This window comes from Toxotes jaculatrix, chromosome 8 (assembly GCF_017976425.1).
Source record: "Toxotes jaculatrix isolate fToxJac2 chromosome 8, fToxJac2.pri, whole genome shotgun sequence".
NCBI classification, from domain to species: Eukaryota; Metazoa; Chordata; class Actinopteri; family Toxotidae; genus Toxotes; species Toxotes jaculatrix.
Window position 1 is genome coordinate 598176 of NC_054401.1, and position 16526 is coordinate 614701.

A 16526-nucleotide genomic window follows, 5' to 3' on the forward strand; every position below is an offset into this window, starting at 1 on the left:
AAGATTTCTTTACTGTCATTTCACATGGTATTTACAGAAATACACAGGCTGAAACCAGATGTTTCTCAGCAGCTTCAGCGCAAATCACAAGAAAATAAATAAATTGTGGGCAGAGAAAGAAATTTGTTAAAATTAGAAACTAAAAAACTCCACACAAAGGTGAGACGTGTGTTTTCCTGCAGGTGTTGTTAAACAGTGTTTCTCACTTTACGAGCGTCAGACTTTAAGGATGAAGACTAACATCTGGTAAACTGCCCCAGCAGCTTTTCAGCACAAAAGTTTTACCAACAAAAAGAATGTAAAAGGAATCACTGATCATCGTGTGACTGAACGTTTGTCACAGGACGTGCTGAGTTAGTGAAAAGCTGAAAGAGCAACAGGACGTTTGAAACACATTCCTGAGGAGCAACAGCAGAGACCACAGCAGGTATTTCTCCTGTTACCATGGAGATGTAACGAGAATGCTTCACACTTTCAACCACATCCTGTGGCCACAAAGTGGTTAAACACACTCCAACAGATAGAAACACACACACGGTCACACATTCATCAGCAGCAGGAAGCGAAGCTGAAACCTGCAGCAGTTTCTGGACCAAAAGCTTCAGACACATCTGGACTGAACCTGCGGGACCAAACTGACCTGAGGACACACGGGGCGTGGACAATCCACCTGAGTGTGTGTCGTTCAGGCGAGCGAGCCACAACGAAAGCCTCAGATGCACCACAGGCAGCAGCCGCTCTCACCAAACCACAGAGGGTTTTGGGGTTTTTTAAGCACCATGTTTAGCTCATGTTGCATCTGAGAAACTACTCCAGGAAACAGACGTTCAGTCGAGGTAGAAGCCATCGGACGGGCTGGGTTAAACCTTCACAGGGCAGACACAAAAAAAAAAAAAAAAATGGAGAAAGTAAATCCACGCAGCAGCTGAACTCCCAAAGCTGAGGCTGGAAGAACGCGCTGAAGCTGCCACTGAGCTGCTGCGTTCAGTCAGCTGTGGACAGAGTATTAAATGTTTCTATCCACCGCTGTTTATTCCTTTCTTCCCGTTTCTTCCCGTTTCTTCCCGTTTCTTCCCGTTTCTTCCTGTTTCCTCCCGTTTCCTCCCGTTTCTTCCCGTTTCTTCCCGTTTCTTCCTGTTTCTTCCCGTTTCTTCCCGTTTCTTCCTGTTTCTTCCCATTTCCTTCCGTTTCTTCCTGTTTCCTCCCGTTTCTTCCTGTTTCCTCCCGTTTCCTCCCGTTTCTTCCTGACCTTTCATTAGCAAACAGAAAGTCATTTAACAATAAGAGGTACAATCTTTTATTTAGTACATTTATTGACACTTTTATCTCATTTTTGTTTTCCCAGCTGTTAAATGTATATGCATATCACAAAAATTCAAAAGCAGTATAATTCATCAGTGAACGTGAGGACCTGTGGATGGATGGATTACTGAACAGGCCTCAGAAAATAGACCAGAGGGACTGTGAACATGCAACAAGACAAGAGAAGGAAATAGTTTCAAACATTTGTCATAAATACAACAAACTGTATGATGCTGGTGCAGTGATGGTGAAATATTCGAGCTGCTTCGTCAGATACTCAGCAGAAGGAAAAACATGTTCACTGGTTCCTCTTTTAGAAGTTTTTGAAGCATTAAAGGGGAAACAGGAAGAGGCATGTCTCTCCTCCAACGTGACGCTGTTTCCCTCTAACTTCTCACACTGTTCCCTTCACAGTGGCTCAGTTACAGCATCAGAGTGTAAACTTTGTTCGCTCGGGTTGATTCCACTCAGCGTTCTCGTACAGCGGAGCAGGCTCGGTCCGAGCTGCAGACAAATAAGAAGCAGAGAGTGGATGATTGAAGTTTGTGATGGTTACACCTGAGAGCGAGTTCTGGCTTTAAGTCTCCCTGTGAACTGTCTCTGGGCACTGAGGACAAAACCATGGAGGACACTAACACTTTGTCCCACAAACACACAAACCACACTGATATTATGTTTTTAGAGTGAGAGGACAATGGATTGATTGATTGATTGATTCTGAACTGAATCTTTTAAAGAAAACAGTAATGAGTGAGCTGATGTGTGGAGTCTCCTCTGAGTCTCAGAAGACAAACTGGACTTCAGTCTCTGTTTCTTCCAAATGTTTTAAACATGTTGAGATATTTGTTACAGGTAACATCCGTGATTTTACACCCTTCATTATCTACCTCTAAGGTAGTTACACTATGTCCCCAGTAGATGGTGGTGTGGGTCTACTGGGGAGGCAGCTCTGTGCAGGAGCAGCTGAGTAATAAACTAGTGCCAGTTTGTCCTCCCCCTCTGGTCCACAGTCACACGGTGTTACCCAACATACGTGCTGCTGTGTGAAACGAGCAGGTGGAGCTACAGGAAAAAACAGCATCTCATTAGACCAGAGGCTTCGCACTGATCCGCCTATTTACTGCCTCAGATGCTGGAACAGCGTCGCACTGAGGCCCAGAAAGTGATGTGTCCACTCAGGACAACAGTTTGGTTCTGGCCTCTGCTCCGAGACACACATACAAAGAACCTTCAGCAGAGAACAGACAACAATCAGCAGAGGAAGATTTGGAGGACGCCTGAGCGAGGGACAGGTGTCTCCGAGTGGACTAACTCCCAGATTCAATTGTCAGCTTAATAAGATAAGTGGACTCACAGGTGGTGGAGCTGGTCAGTGTGACGGCTGTGTAAAACACATGAACGTCAGTGTCAGCGCCGGCCGGAGGGACAGAGGCTCGCAGTCCACGTCTCTTCCCTTCACAGACACACAACAAAACACACAACAGCACGTTTTTCAACTCCTTTCAGTTTTATTTTACTCACTTTGCCCCTTCCACTATCAAAATCTCTCAGAGGACTTTAGAATGAGCTTGATGTCAGAGAAGAACTGGTTCTGTTCTGCTTTTTTTGTAGTTTCAGGTTTAGTATTGTCACAGTTTCTGTTCGGGAAACTTGTTGAACGTTGGCTTGTTTTTTTTTGTGAATGTGTTGTTAGGATTGGTTTGGTTTAATCCAACGTTTAATAAAACAGAACAAACGGACTCTTGGTTTCAGATCTGACTTCACAGTCCTTCTCCTGTCGATACCAGTTGCAGATGTGAAACTTTACCTGGAAAAGACGAAGCACTTACCCACAGCAGAGTAAACAGGGGAAGCGTCGTCTCGAGCTGAGGAGAAAAGAAAGATGTTAAAACCCAAAACCTGAAGCAGCTGATCGTTCCACAGTAACCTGACACTGTGAAGCTGAATTAAAATCCCAGCTGGACTGAAGGTGATGGAGACAGAGGTTCCAACACGGCAGTGATGCTCTGATTTCAGTGTTTCCTCTCACACGAGCACCTGACACAGCTCCATCTGACTCACCTGTATCAGCGATGCTGCTTCCTTCTTCTGCTCCACCACACAGCTGTGGCTTTACCATGTTCTCTGGCAGCAGCTCACCTCTGCTCCTCAGGCAGCCAACAGTGACTCCAGCAGACAGCAGCAGCAGCAGCAGGATGAGGCCACACACCACCAGTGTTATCATCAGAGTATTACTGGGTGGACTGGATGGACTGGGTGGACTGGGTGGACTGGGTGGATACGTCCTCTCTGCTTGGCCCACCGTGTTCTCCGCCCTGCAGGTCAACACCTCCTCCTCCAGGTACGGCACAGAGCTGATCTGTCGGTACGGACCGGACTGATCGGTCCGGCCCCGGTCGTCTATCAGTCTCCTGGAGGCCGACAGCCAGACAGTCTTGGGCAGTGGGTGGCCCTCCACCTCACACTGCAGCCTCCGGGGGGCGCTGTCAGAGGACGTCTCCACCACAGAGAGACTCAGGATCTGAGGTTCAGCTGCAAACAGGCCAGCAGAACCGAGTGTCTGTTAAAATGTGTGTTTGGATTCTCTGTTTTTTTTGATCAGATTATTTGTTATTTGGACATTTTAGAGAATTAAACAACAAAATTTAGAAGAAGGAACCAAACTTTTCTGAGCTGAGTCTTTGTCAAACAGCAGATTTCACCTGCAGCTGAATGAAGGAAGAAAAAAGCTTTAACACAAAAATCACCTGGAAGATTTACAAGCTTTTAGCGCCTTCAGCCCCCCAAAGTGTTTTTATACACACCAGATGTTTTTTACTTGTGTTTGTCTTGTTTTATATTTGTACTGTTTATATTTCATATCACACCTATAACGTGTCTGTCTTTGCTGATGACATTTTATTTTGGAAGAACTGATACTGAAGAGTTTTTTTTACGCTCACTGTTGTTGGATTATAATCAGCGCAGAAATACGGTGGCCCAGAAAGGCCACGCAAACCCAAACGTCACAACACAAACGCAAAAGCCTCACAGCAAAAGATACTTACTTATACTTAAGCTAACTTGACGTTAGCTAACATTGCCACGAAGTTAGCTTCATAGCAGTCCAAAGTTAAACGGTAGAGAACATAAATATTAAAAGATAAAGGTAATTATTAGCATCACTCATTTGTGACAATCACATAATGGCAGCAATAATTGTAAGTTTCATCTTCCACTTCGTATCCAGAAGGTAACAACTTCTGTTGTGAGGCTTTTGCATTTGTGTTGCAACGTTTGCATTTGCGTGGCCTTTCTGGGCCACCGTACAGAAAGGATCATTGGTACTTCAATACAGCCAATCAAATCATTTGTCTCCACTGTCAATCAAACTCATAAATGCACGCCCCCTTGGAGGACGCATAAAATTTCAGACTTTTTTTTGTCTTAATAATAAAACAACACAAAATTTTATATATATATAATTCTTGCTTCCAGCAAGTGATTGGACGATGAGATCCAAGCCGAGGAAACACTGCAGGCCAAAAAGCACAAGGTGTGAAAGGACCCTGCGGAGAATCTCACCTGTGACACGGAGCTCTGTCCTTTTCTGGTCATAGCGGTTGTCCAGCTCCACTCGACAGAAGTATACACCTTCATCATTCAGCTGTACCTTCCTGATGAGAAGGGACAGCTCCCCCCGCCGAGGATCTCCATCCAGGGAATGTTTCAGTGCAGAGGATGAACAGCTGCCACCCTCCATCGAGTCATTTCGGACCGAACACGCGAGGAATGGCGAAGCGTTTCGTTCTCTAGCCAGCCACTTAACGGCGATGAGCCCTGAGTAGTCCCGCTGCCTGGGATGAGTGAAGGAGCAGCTGAGGACGGCGTCCTCTCCTCTGGAGACAGTGACCACTGGAGAGACCACCATGTTCCAAGAAACTGAGAGAGACCCTGGAGAGGGATATCATCGCGGAGCATGATTCTAAAAGATTTTAGCTGGATCTGAAATCATACGCTACATTTTCTGTCCTCCATTTTATTTTAGTGTTTCTGACTCTGTGACTCTGCCTTTGGAAACTGCGACCGTGAGACAGCACTGCAGGACGTTTATGCCTGTGGGTCCACTGGTCCAGACTCAGTCCTCTCTCTCTGTGAGCTTTGGTTCAGATGTTCATGTTCTCCTGGGGATGATCCTCTGACTTTTCGTCTAGTGGCACCATCAGGTCAACATTTCAGTTTCTCCAAAACATTTTGTACAAACACCACCCCCATCACCACCCACACCCACACCCACACCCCCAGCCCCAGCCCCCCGTACAGACTCACTGTTCCTTTAACACTAACAACAAACCAGATGTTACAGCCTCATCATGAAAAAAGACTCTTACCTGTGATGGTCACGGACAGAATAAGACAGAGAGACTGAGTCCGCTGCCACATCCTCAGGTTACTTGTAGCATCAAATGAAGAGAAACCAGGTTTTCAGACCTTCAGTCCTAAAACAGCAGTTGAGGAAGCAGAGTGAAATGTGTCATGTGAAACACAGTGTTTCCTGCCAGCTTTAAAGAAGTAGAAGTAAAGGAGGACACAACACAGACCCACCAAGTGCTGGCTCTGGATCTTGTCTGGCTGTATTTTGTTGTTTTTGTGTCCTTGATGTCTGAGCTCTATGTCTCTGTGTGTGTCTGTTGTCTGCTGCTCAGCAGGTTGTGGACAGTGGCTGTTTACAGCTGTTTCTCTGAAAACATCTGCCTGCTGTGGCCGAACACGGCGCTGTGAGAGCGGTGACGATGAACCAGGACAAACCAAATCCTGATGATCTGTCTGTTCTTAGAAACTGACCAGTAAAATGGAGGGTTTGTCCTGAGGGTGGCGCTACAGGAAATGACTCATGTGGTCATTCAAATCTAAAGGGTTCATCATGTGGAGAGCACGAACGGGGTCAGGATGTTGAGAAAGACGCTTGACAGAGTTACTCTGAAAAACAGGCCTGAACCACTGATTTTACATCCTGATGTTCAGAAATTCAGATTTCATTTTTTTAGTTCTTATTTTGTTTTTCTGTGTAAATGAAGCGTTCAGCTCTCAGCTGTGTCCTTCCTGTTTTTAAAAGGTTAAAGTCACGTTCTTTGTCTCCAGTCAGAGAAAACGGCAGCGAAAAAACACATTTCACCAACACACAAACACCAGCGTGAACTAAAATCACTCACAAAGAAAAGGAGCCGAGCTGAAAAGGGTGAAAGGTTGTGTGTTTAGCAGATGTTGCATCAGTGTGTAAAAGGTGTAGGAGACGGACACACACACACACACACACACACACACAGAGCAGAGCCGCTGCGTTGTAAACCACACAACTGATCTAATGATGAAAAATACACATGGAGCAAATATAAATGGAAGAATGGGAAATAACACACACGCAGTGCTGTGTCTCGTGGTCCTGAGTCACACACACTCACACACTCACATCATACCTTGATGTGCAGTTTCCTCAGTCTCGTCTCAGGATGGACGTCTGCTTGGTCTGCAGCACTTTGCTGTTTTCTGTTATAGGAGGTGAGCTGATCTACACACACAGACACAGACACACACACACACACACACACACACACACACACTCTTAATTTCCATCGTTACGGCTCAGATGTCATTTGTCTTTCTGTGGCTCGACACACAGAAGTCGCCTCCTACGCTTTGTAGATTCTTTCTTTGGCTCCAGCTTCTCACATGTGAAGATTTTTTTTCTTCTGTGAAAGTGACTTGAATCTTTGAATGAGCCATTTGAAGACGTCAGTATATCGATTCATTTAATCTTTAATGTGTCGCCCACCTGTGTGTAGTGTGAGTACATAGATAATTACCATAGGCAGGTTGTTAGCCATGCTAGCAGTTTGTTGGTTTGTTGAAACTCCTCCACAGCTGTTGGACTGTGATGAAATGTGGTTCAGACGTTCATGTTCCCCTCAGGATGAACTGGAAAAACTCTGATGATCCTCTGACTTTTTCTCTAGCGCCATCCTCAGGTCACCTTTTAAAGTGTCCAGTACTGTGCTTTATGACCAAATACCTGCAGAACCAACAGATGTTCCCATCAGCCTCGGCTGTACGCTGTGTTTAGTTCTAATGAAGTGCTAATGACTTAGCATTTAGCATCGAAGCATCACTGTGACAGAGTTAGCATGCCTGCAGACTCAGAATAAAACTGAGATAGAATGTGAGACTGTTCCTCCTCCCCCCAGTCCTCGGCTCCGGAGACGACGGCTGGTCCATGAACCTGCAGCCGGAGGTACGAGCCATCGAGGGTTACCCGGTGGTGCTGCCCTGCACCTTCAGCCACCCGCAGCACTCCCAGCATTCCTCCCTGCAGGTGTTGTGGCGTCTGGGTCACGGTCAGGGCGCCACCGTCCTATACCGCTGCACCAGCCGGCCGGGGGCCCCCACCTGCGAGCCGGGGCCCCAGCAGGACCAGCGCTACCGGCTGGAGGGCAACCCGAGGGAGCACGACCTGTCACTGCGCATCAGCAGCGCCACCCTGCAGGACAGCGGACGCTACTACTGCAGAGTGGAAGTTCAGGGACGAGAACACATCAGCTTCGAGGACAAGATGGGAACCAGACTGAGAGTGGAGGGTGAGGTTCTGAAGCTGCCAGCAGACATGTTTGAATACACTGACCTGGGCTTTAGGGAATAATAATACAACATGTATTACACTCAGTGAACAGATGATGAAATAATGAATAATGAGAATAACTGTTGGTTGCAGCCTCACATAAACTGAAGCAGTGTGGGTCTGGGTCTTTGAGTCCAGAGGACCTGTCAGAGTCAATGTTCTACTTCAGTGGTGCAAATTTCGACCTAATCCAGTCTAATCAAATCATGGTCTTGATAATCCATCCTTGCCAGCAGAGGGCGACTGTGGCACTTCAGTTCACTCATCTGTTTTCCTTCTTTCTGTCTGTGCTGCAGCTCCTCCAAAGATCCTGGCTCTGTCAGTGGAGGGCAGTGAGCAGTCCGGTTACAGAGCCCTGTGTCGGGTCCAGGGCTCCCCGCTGCCGGACGTCCAGTGGCTCGGCCCGGACGACCTGCTGGAGGGTTCAGAGGTCGGCCCGCTGGCTCAGGGCACCGCGGCTCACTACCACACCGTCAGCCAGCTGAGGGACGTGGAGCCGGGCCAGCAGTACACCTGCAGCGCCTCCAACCCGCTGGGCAAAGAGCAGGCCACCCTGTACGTCCTGCCCCCCCGACCCCCGCTGTCTGTGGCAGGGGCATCTCCTCCTCTTCTGCTCCTCCTGTCAGTGTCTCTGGGGGCAAAGGTCATCCTGATGGTGGGGCTGGGAGTGTGGATGGTGCAGGGAGGAGCTCTGCAGGGACTCAGCTGCTCGTGGAAGTAACTGCTCTGATTTAATGTCTGTACTTTAAGCAACACTTTATAAGTAAGTTATTTAGCATCAAACATCTTTATTTTTAATTAAAATAAAGATGGACTCTGATCTCAGTGCTTGTTAATGTGTATGTTTCCAGCTCTAACTCAGAGGAGTCAGATTGTTAATCAGAGGAGGTTCTGTATAATCACAGCATCAGTGACAGCAGAGTAAAGCACTGTAATATATGATCATAATATTCTATAGAACACAAAATATGTTAGAATTGACTGAGAAATAGTGCATTATTAAACACTTCCAGCTACAGTATAAATCATTTCTTAAAATGTATTAAATGTTTGCTCAAAGCTCAGAAATGCTAAACGACAAAAGCTCGATTTTACAGTTTCAGACGCCATTTTGTCCTGATGAACAAGCAATAAAGTTCTGATGAAAACTCCGATAAGATTTAGTTTTTCTAAAACAAAGACATGAACTGTTGGGAAAAAGAGGGACGAGTGTAATGTGCAATAAATGATTATATGAGTAGAAATGATTGTAAATAAGGCGCGGCGGAGTCAGCTGAAGCGGTGTAGTGGAGACACGGGAGGGGAAACCGGAGGAGACTGCAGAGGATAAGCAGAGCCGGGTTCGGTAAATCCACAAAAGGTAAATCATGAGGAGCACAGAGAACAGGAACAGGACAGGAACGCCGACCCTCATATACTGTGACGAGACTGATTGCGCACAGGTGAGCGCAATCATCCTGATCAGGAGGAGGGATCAGGAGGAGGGAGCAGGGGGGGGGGGGCCGGAATCCACTACCTGAAAACACAGTTGTAGGTTTCAGCAGTGAGGATCACTTCCGCGTTCAAAAAGCTGCAGCTCCTCGGCTGCCGCTGAGGGTTGGCTCCAGAAGTGAGCAATTCTCCATTGACCCCCATGTTAAAATAGGCAACTTTACAGCCTAAAAAAACATATTTACAGCCGGGCAGGCTGGGGGGGACAGCTCTATAGACAGGCGCTGGCAGTTAGCTCTTTGCTAAAGCATCGGCTGGGCTAGGCGGCTACATCCAGCGGTTGTCAGGGTCTGCAGTGTCCGTGTTTGTTTGCCAATGTTCGGATAGGTTTCTGTGACAGTATGGCTTGTTGTAGTGTAGACTGTACTAACCGACCGTCGAAGGAGTCTGTGTGGCAGTTTTTTCGGTAAGTAAAATTTTCACTATTTTACCTGGATGTTTGCATTAATTAGCATGTATTAGCATATTTTGCCGCTAGCTTATGACTTCATTGCCGATTTCTGGTCGCTGCTGATACAGATAGAGGACCGGAGCAGCTAATGTTAGGAACGCTGCTGCGGTGTGTTCCGTGCTCTCAGAGTCCGTTTCTTGTGTGAATACTAGGCTACAATTTTATTTCGTCTCAAAGTCCGACATTGCATGGACAGGGCAGCTCCGTCGGTGAGCGGCTGCTGCTGTTTGTGTGCTGCTTTAACTGTAAGTGGATGGAGGCAGCGGTGAAAGCCGGTAAATATTAAATATTAAACAATTTATTATTATTATTATCACTATTATTATTTATACTTAACAATAGTGTTTTTAACGTTTTAATAGAATAGAATAATGATGAGCGCTCGCTCTGTGTCGCGGTCGTACGGGGTCGAGTTAGTCGGGTCGGATTCGGGGACTGTCGTGTGGTGGATGTAGGTGGATGTAGCTGCGTGTAGCTTCCACTTAGCTTGTTAGCCTAGCTGATTAGCCTTAGGCTAGCTCGGTTGCTCCAAGCTGAGTGGCCTGGTTCTCGGCCGGCTGACCCTTAGAGTAACCGCCTCTCCGCCAAATATGGAAAGTACAGTCCCACTAAAATCCAAGATGGCGCAGCTCCAATGCCCATGGTTTGGTCACAGAACCGACTCCCCGAAACCAACGGGTGACGTCACGGGTGCTACGTCCATGTTTTATATAGTCTATGACACACCCACACAAACATACTGACACGTGCACACAGAAAGACAGAGAGACGGAGAGAAAGAGAAAACGAAAGAACTGAAACCCCAGCCGGGCTGACAGCAAAGTTTCATGTACTTTCCATTAAGTTTCATGAGAACTGTGTAATGTGGTAAAACAGATTTTAAAAACAACACACCAACTAAACTGTAGTAAATATTAATTCATTATTAATTCACTATTTAAAACTTGAACGTCATGTTTTTGGTATGTTTGGTTGAATTGGACATTTGCACCAGATTAGTTATTTCCAGGAAATCTCTGAAAATTAAATATAAATGATTTTGAAATTACAACCGTGTGAAATAGAGAGTTACTCACTTTGTCACTTTAGATATTATATATATATAGACATGATTTTATTCAATATGTTTTCTTATCAGGGCGGCACAGTGTTGCAGTGGTTAGCACTGTCACAGTAAGAGGGTGTTCGAACCCCGGTCTGAGCTTTTCTGTGTGGAGTGGGTTTCCTCCCACGATCCCAAAAACATGCACTTTAGGTTGAGTGGCTGCTCTACATTGCCCCTGGGTGTGAGTGTGTGTGTGAGTGTGTGTGTGAGTGGTTGTCTGTCTTTGTGTGTCGGCCCTGCGACTGACTGGCCACCTGTCACACATATGTCACACTTCAGAGCACAACTGGATGTAAATATACATAATGTTCATTGAAGGGAAATAAACAACAGGAGTCGAGTGTCAAACATTATCATTAACATTATTGTGATTTAATGCACAGTCAGTAACATGACAGATTAAACTCTCTTCTATCTACACATCAGATCCGATCACAGACTCTATGACCACACACAATCATTTGTTAATTCATATCATATATCTAAGTTTTACTGAGTAGAATTTTGCCTTAATCACAAACGTTATGTCTGAACAGTGGGGCTGTGCACAGGCTCCTGTTAAACATGGAGTCAGTCTAACATCTGTCAGAGAGATAAATGCAGATGTGATCTATGTTCGTACGGTTAAAGCGACGTCTCTTTGGTGAAAGAACAAACTGTGAGCAGTCATTTTCTGTCCCTGATGTTTGGCACTGGAGCGTGAACATGTTGTTTTTGGGATTTTGACTGATGCGTCTCACACGACCACTAGATGTCACTTCACAATAAAACGTAGCTGTAAGTGATAATAAGCTGCTCACACCAATGACCTGTGGGGTTGCTTTTTATCAGGGGACACCTTATTGGACTGGCTGTGTCCAAATACAGTCTCTGAAGACGGATGAAGACGGATGAAGGAATTGTGTTCTGTTTCTGTATTCTTGTAATTAATGCAAAATTCTCCCTTTTGACTCGTGATGTCTTTCTCAGGAATGAGTAAACGCACAAACCTCATCAAACTACACGACTAACAGAACTCAGAGAGGCCGGGTGCAGTCTGCAGGTCTCCCTGCACTAATCTAACTAATCTGAACTGTGACAGCACTGAATCAGCTTCACCACTTATTCTAATAACATTGATAATATCAGGACATGGCCACTACAGCACAGCTAGACGAATTAACTAAATAACCAAAACATCAGTTCTGAGAATCTACGTTGTGGTTTGTATCTGGCTGACAGTTTTCCGGTGGTGTTTCCTGTTTTCCCGCCCGTTAACCGTAGTCACCCTGTTGGATTCTCACAGCACAGGGAAAAGATGGAAACGTTTTTGTAGCAGACAGGGTGGGCAGCCTTACAGCAGTCTTCGTCACTCCAGCCAAAGTTCTTGCCTGTTTTCAGACTCATGATGGCACACTGGCCATTATCCTTGCTGGGCTCACCCCCCTCCCAGTTGGTTTCGCTGACTGGACTGTTGTTTAGCCAGTACCAGTTCCCAGTCAGGGAGCTCCGACGCATGCCAATCCACACCTCCTCCACGCCGTTGTTCTTGACCTGGGTAATTTTTTCATAGATTTGGGCCCCAAGTTGTGCGTCGGAGATGCTGACCAGGTCCAGGCTCATGTTTTTGCAGTACTGCAGAGATTCACGCCAGCCTTGAGCCACTTCTCCGATTTTTACAACCTCTGGTGTCACGGCACAGCCTCTAAAATCTGTAGGGCAGTGCAGGTGAAACAGAAGGAGAGCAAATGAAATGAGTTTAGTTTTGACAGGAAATCAGTGGTTTCACTGCGGTTTGTGCTGGTGGGCTGTTTCCCATCATTCTGTGAAGGCCTAGTTACAACAACATGCCAAACAGCATGACAACCAGGACTTAGCCACCATAACTAGACATAGGCTTCTCAGCAGATTCAGATGGAAACATGTAAACTGTCATTCGAGCAACTCATGGAGCTAACGATAGCTTAATTAGCTAACATTAGCTTAATTAGCTCCAGCTGATGAAACCTGCCTGTGACAATCATCATTTCAGCTGTAAATCTGGTTCCCTCCAAAAAAAAAGGCTTGAATGTTTTTTATGACCAGCTGTAAACAAGTTTTAGCAAAGACCTAAATAAACAAATTAATTGTTTAATTTTTTTAGCTGGTTAATTCATCCATCAAGTTTCTGCTGCTTATCTTTGACCAGGTTTAGATTGTTGGGTGGATTGTTGGATTGTTGTGGTGGTTTTGTATCTGTGGTGGTTCATGACTCTTTGTGGTTGTTTGTATTTTTGTAATCTTCTGCATGAGCTCACTTTATTGGAGGCTTTCATGTTTGTCACTGAATTGAATTCTTTGTAGTCTCATGGCTTAAACCCTGACAGTGCAGGTGCAGGTCCATACCTGGGCTTGTACTGATGATGGGTGCTGGGTTCCCAAACAGAGCACTTCCATTCTTTTCTATAATGTAGACAGCCATTTTGGAGGACGTGTGCCAGATGAAATTCTTGTTCTGCTCCAGCTTTATTTCTGTTGAGACGTACATGGTGTCTTTCAGCTCCTGCCAGTCTGGATTCATCGGAGGACTGTTTCCAATACGAACCCCATCAGTGAAATTCTTGTGGACTATGATCACAGCCGAGGTCTCCACTGTAAAGACTGGGCTGACGAAAAAGCAGGAGGCAAAGTCCGTCTCTGGGATCAGCGTGAGGAGTAAGCCCGGGCGGTAGAGGATGGCTGAGTTGGCGGTCTTGACCAGCGGCACGGTTGAGTTAAAGGCCATTATTTCAGTGGACTCCTTCTCTGACAGAAGGAGAAACGTTTCAGCATAAACATCTCTGACCAGAACAGGAGGAATGAAGAACTTCGACTTCTCTTCTTTGGCGGGCAGCAGCATGGTGTACAGCAGCCCACAGGTACATTCGCTCCGGATGGCGCAAGAGTGAGCAAAGAGAACCGCGACCGGCTGGTCGGCTTTTATAGCTCGCAGTTTATCACTTTCGTTTATCCAGATCTGAGTAAGCTGATGGGACTCAAGCTGAACGTTTTCAGTCTTTGCACCTTCAATAGTTACTGTGGTTCCTTGTTCTGCACTGATGATAATAAGCTTGAATGGGCTTCTCTCCGTTACATCTAAGGTGACTTGGTCAGTGGTTCCTGGGATTCGGGGTGTTGGTGGGATGAGGTACTCTTTGCCCAGTTTGTCAGTAGGTATAAGCAGAGCAGACTGCACACTGTTGTGTTTGAGGCTGATGGCGCGGACAATGATGTTGTGGTTGCTGGTGATTACAAGAGTTTTGTTGGAGATTTGGCTCTTCCTGAGCTCCATTCTTGAATGAAGAACAAAGTCCTTAGACTGTCCGGCCCGCATTGTCTCTGTTGTGGGGTTGAAGGTATGCATCTGGATGGTGACATTTGTGTTATCATACAAGGCGGTGATTTGGATCTTGTTTTCGGGCTGGACAGGATAATAATAAGCGATGTTCTCAGGAAAAGCTGCAATGAATTTGGTACCAGTGCTGTCCTCCGGTAGTTTGGCAGTGGATTCTGGAGAAGAAAAAAATCGGCTAAAGAAAAAACTCAAACTTTCAGTCATATTTTTGAAAAAGGAAAATTGCAGCAACATTTTCATTCAACAGTTTCATTTCATGTTCATTAGAAGCCATAAGGAGGAAGAAGGAGGAAGAGGAGGAGGAACAGGTTCACACTCCATGAAGCTCAACATTTACTACTGACACGTTCCTACTCGTACTTAAATGCAGGTACAGTGGAAGAAGAGAAGACTTTGTGGAACAAGGGAGAGGAGAAATAAGTGAAACCTTCCAGTCTTTGTAAATACTGTGCACCCACAGTTTGGAAACGTCCCTGAAACATCCGCGCTCACTGGGACGAGAGCTCAGGTCAGCGAGCAGCAACCTGAATGAATGACGACTGAATTCCAATGTTTTCTGTTCCTCACGCCGTCACTGTGAGACAACGTTGAACAAAGCGCTTGTTTGGCTGTTATATAAACTTAAGGGTAACTCAAAGATGCTGCTGGACAATCTGTGGTTCTCTGCTCTGTGCAGTTATACTGGACACCAGGGGGGCACCTCAACGCGAACACCAGACCAGAACCACGACACGCAGGACGGAGGCTGTGTCATAGCTCACATTCAGTTTCACTGGTCCAACTTTCTAAAGAAATTCTGATTAACCAAATGATGTAGACCAAACAGATGTGTAATAAACCAGCTGTGTTCCTGTCATTGGCTCCAACAGAAGGGTCTTTCAGAACTACACACCTGTTTTCACCGTGTTTTACCTGAGTTCAGTGCTGCCAGCAGCAGGAACAGGAGCAGCCCAGGACACATGGCGACACCAGGATCACCAGCGATGAGTCTTTAAAGCTTAGAACCAGCACCTGGAACGAACTGATCGTGGTTAAAACAAGTCCTTATGGATTCAGGTGTGCGATACCTTTTTACCTTATCATGAATCTAAGTCTCTGGTTGGCTAACACCACCAGACGCTGCTGTGATCCAACGCTCCCTCCACAGGTTCAGCTTTCAGACATTTTTCTTAAAACAGTTCAGTCGTAAAAACAAATGTTAGTTTCAGCCAAAATGACTTTGAGCTAAAAATGAAAAGACACATACGTGAGTTTTTCATGAGTTTCAGGCTGAACAAACTAAAGAAAACAGCAGAAAGTGAATTTACAACACAAAACACTAATTATGTGATTTAATGGAGGAACATGAGCAGCACTCAAGAGCCATGAGAATTAAATAATCTCAGAATTTCACTAAGTCTTATTTTTTTGCTCGTGTTGAGTTGATTTCAGAAAGTGCAGAAGTCAAAAGTGCAAACAAACGTCTGATATGAGCCAGCGAAGCCCCCACCTGAAGCCACTGTCTCACCTGCAGCAAGCATTAAAACCAAAAAATCCTTTTCTCATCTCTCAGGTAAAATCTGTGCCTCACCTGTGTCAGTCGGCAGTCGAGTCGTTTCCAGAGTCGTTTCCTTCTGCTCACCTTCAGATATGGAAACACACATTTGTCAGTCAAACACGAGGAAATTTGGAAGATGTTTGCATGAAATGCACATCAGTGTTCGTGTGTGTGGGTGTGTGTGTGTGTGGGTGGGTGTGTGTGTGTGTGGGTGTGTGTGTGTGTGGATGTGGGTGTGTGTGTGGATGTGTGTGTGTGGATGTGGGTGTTTGTGTGGATGTGGGTGTGGATGTGGGTGTGTGTGGGGGGGGGTGGGGGGGGGGGCAGTGGTTGTAGAATCTGAGAGTTTTAAACATGAAGCAGTTTAGTTTTTTTTGTTTCTGGAGGTTTGTACAGTTTTACTGAGGATTTAAAGTCGTAACTGCTCGAGTCCCAGCAGAACGACGACTGAACCAAAGTGCAGGTGAACTGAGCTGCTGCTCCGGGGCTGTGTTGTTGTTTCTGTGGTCTGATCTGGAGTCAGTTTGACAGTCAAATTAGTTCAAGCTGCACAAACACTGAGCTCATGTTCTTGTTTTTTTTATTTTACTCTATGTTCATAATGCGTTTTCATTTATTGTAATACAGACACTGGTG

The 16526-nt window shown here is 45.8% G+C and overlaps 3 protein-coding genes across 4 annotated transcripts; 1 reads left to right on the top strand and 2 right to left on the bottom strand.

Annotated features, from left to right (window-relative positions):
- Positions 1-1313: 1313 nt before the first annotated feature.
- siglec15l (sialic acid binding Ig-like lectin 15, like) lies at positions 1314-5781 on the bottom strand. The gene is made up of 6 exons (XM_041044938.1): positions 5673-5781; positions 4867-5235; positions 3364-3834; positions 3132-3167; positions 2657-2755; positions 1314-1806 (listed from the first exon to the last, which is right to left on the bottom strand). Exons 1-6 carry the CDS (start codon positions 5722-5724, stop codon positions 1733-1735), a joined length of 1101 nt encoding a protein of 366 aa, XP_040900872.1. The 5' UTR covers positions 5725-5781; the 3' UTR covers positions 1314-1732.
- A 913-nt stretch (positions 5782-6694) lies between these two features.
- Positions 6695-9100, top strand: si:dkey-11p23.7 (V-set and Ig domain-containing protein). The gene is made up of 3 exons (XM_041044873.1): positions 6695-6840; positions 7524-7913; positions 8251-9100. Exons 1-3 carry the CDS (start codon positions 6792-6794, stop codon positions 8673-8675), a joined length of 864 nt encoding a protein of 287 aa, XP_040900807.1. The 5' UTR covers positions 6695-6791; the 3' UTR covers positions 8676-9100.
- Positions 9101-11372: 2272 nt separating this feature from the next.
- LOC121185406 (IgGFc-binding protein) lies at positions 11373-15971 on the bottom strand. 2 transcript variants are annotated; one of them, XM_041043463.1, is made up of 4 exons: positions 15924-15971; positions 15266-15364; positions 13366-14508; positions 11373-12692 (listed from the first exon to the last, which is right to left on the bottom strand). In XM_041043463.1, exons 2-4 carry the CDS (start codon positions 15312-15314, stop codon positions 12265-12267), a joined length of 1620 nt encoding a protein of 539 aa, XP_040899397.1. In that variant the 5' UTR covers positions 15315-15364; positions 15924-15971; the 3' UTR covers positions 11373-12264. The 2 variants fall into 2 exon arrangements, with proteins under 2 accessions (XP_040899397.1, XP_040899398.1); XM_041043464.1 differs by lacking the exon at positions 15924-15971 and adding an exon at positions 15861-15914.
- Between the last annotated feature and the right edge of the window lie 555 nt (positions 15972-16526).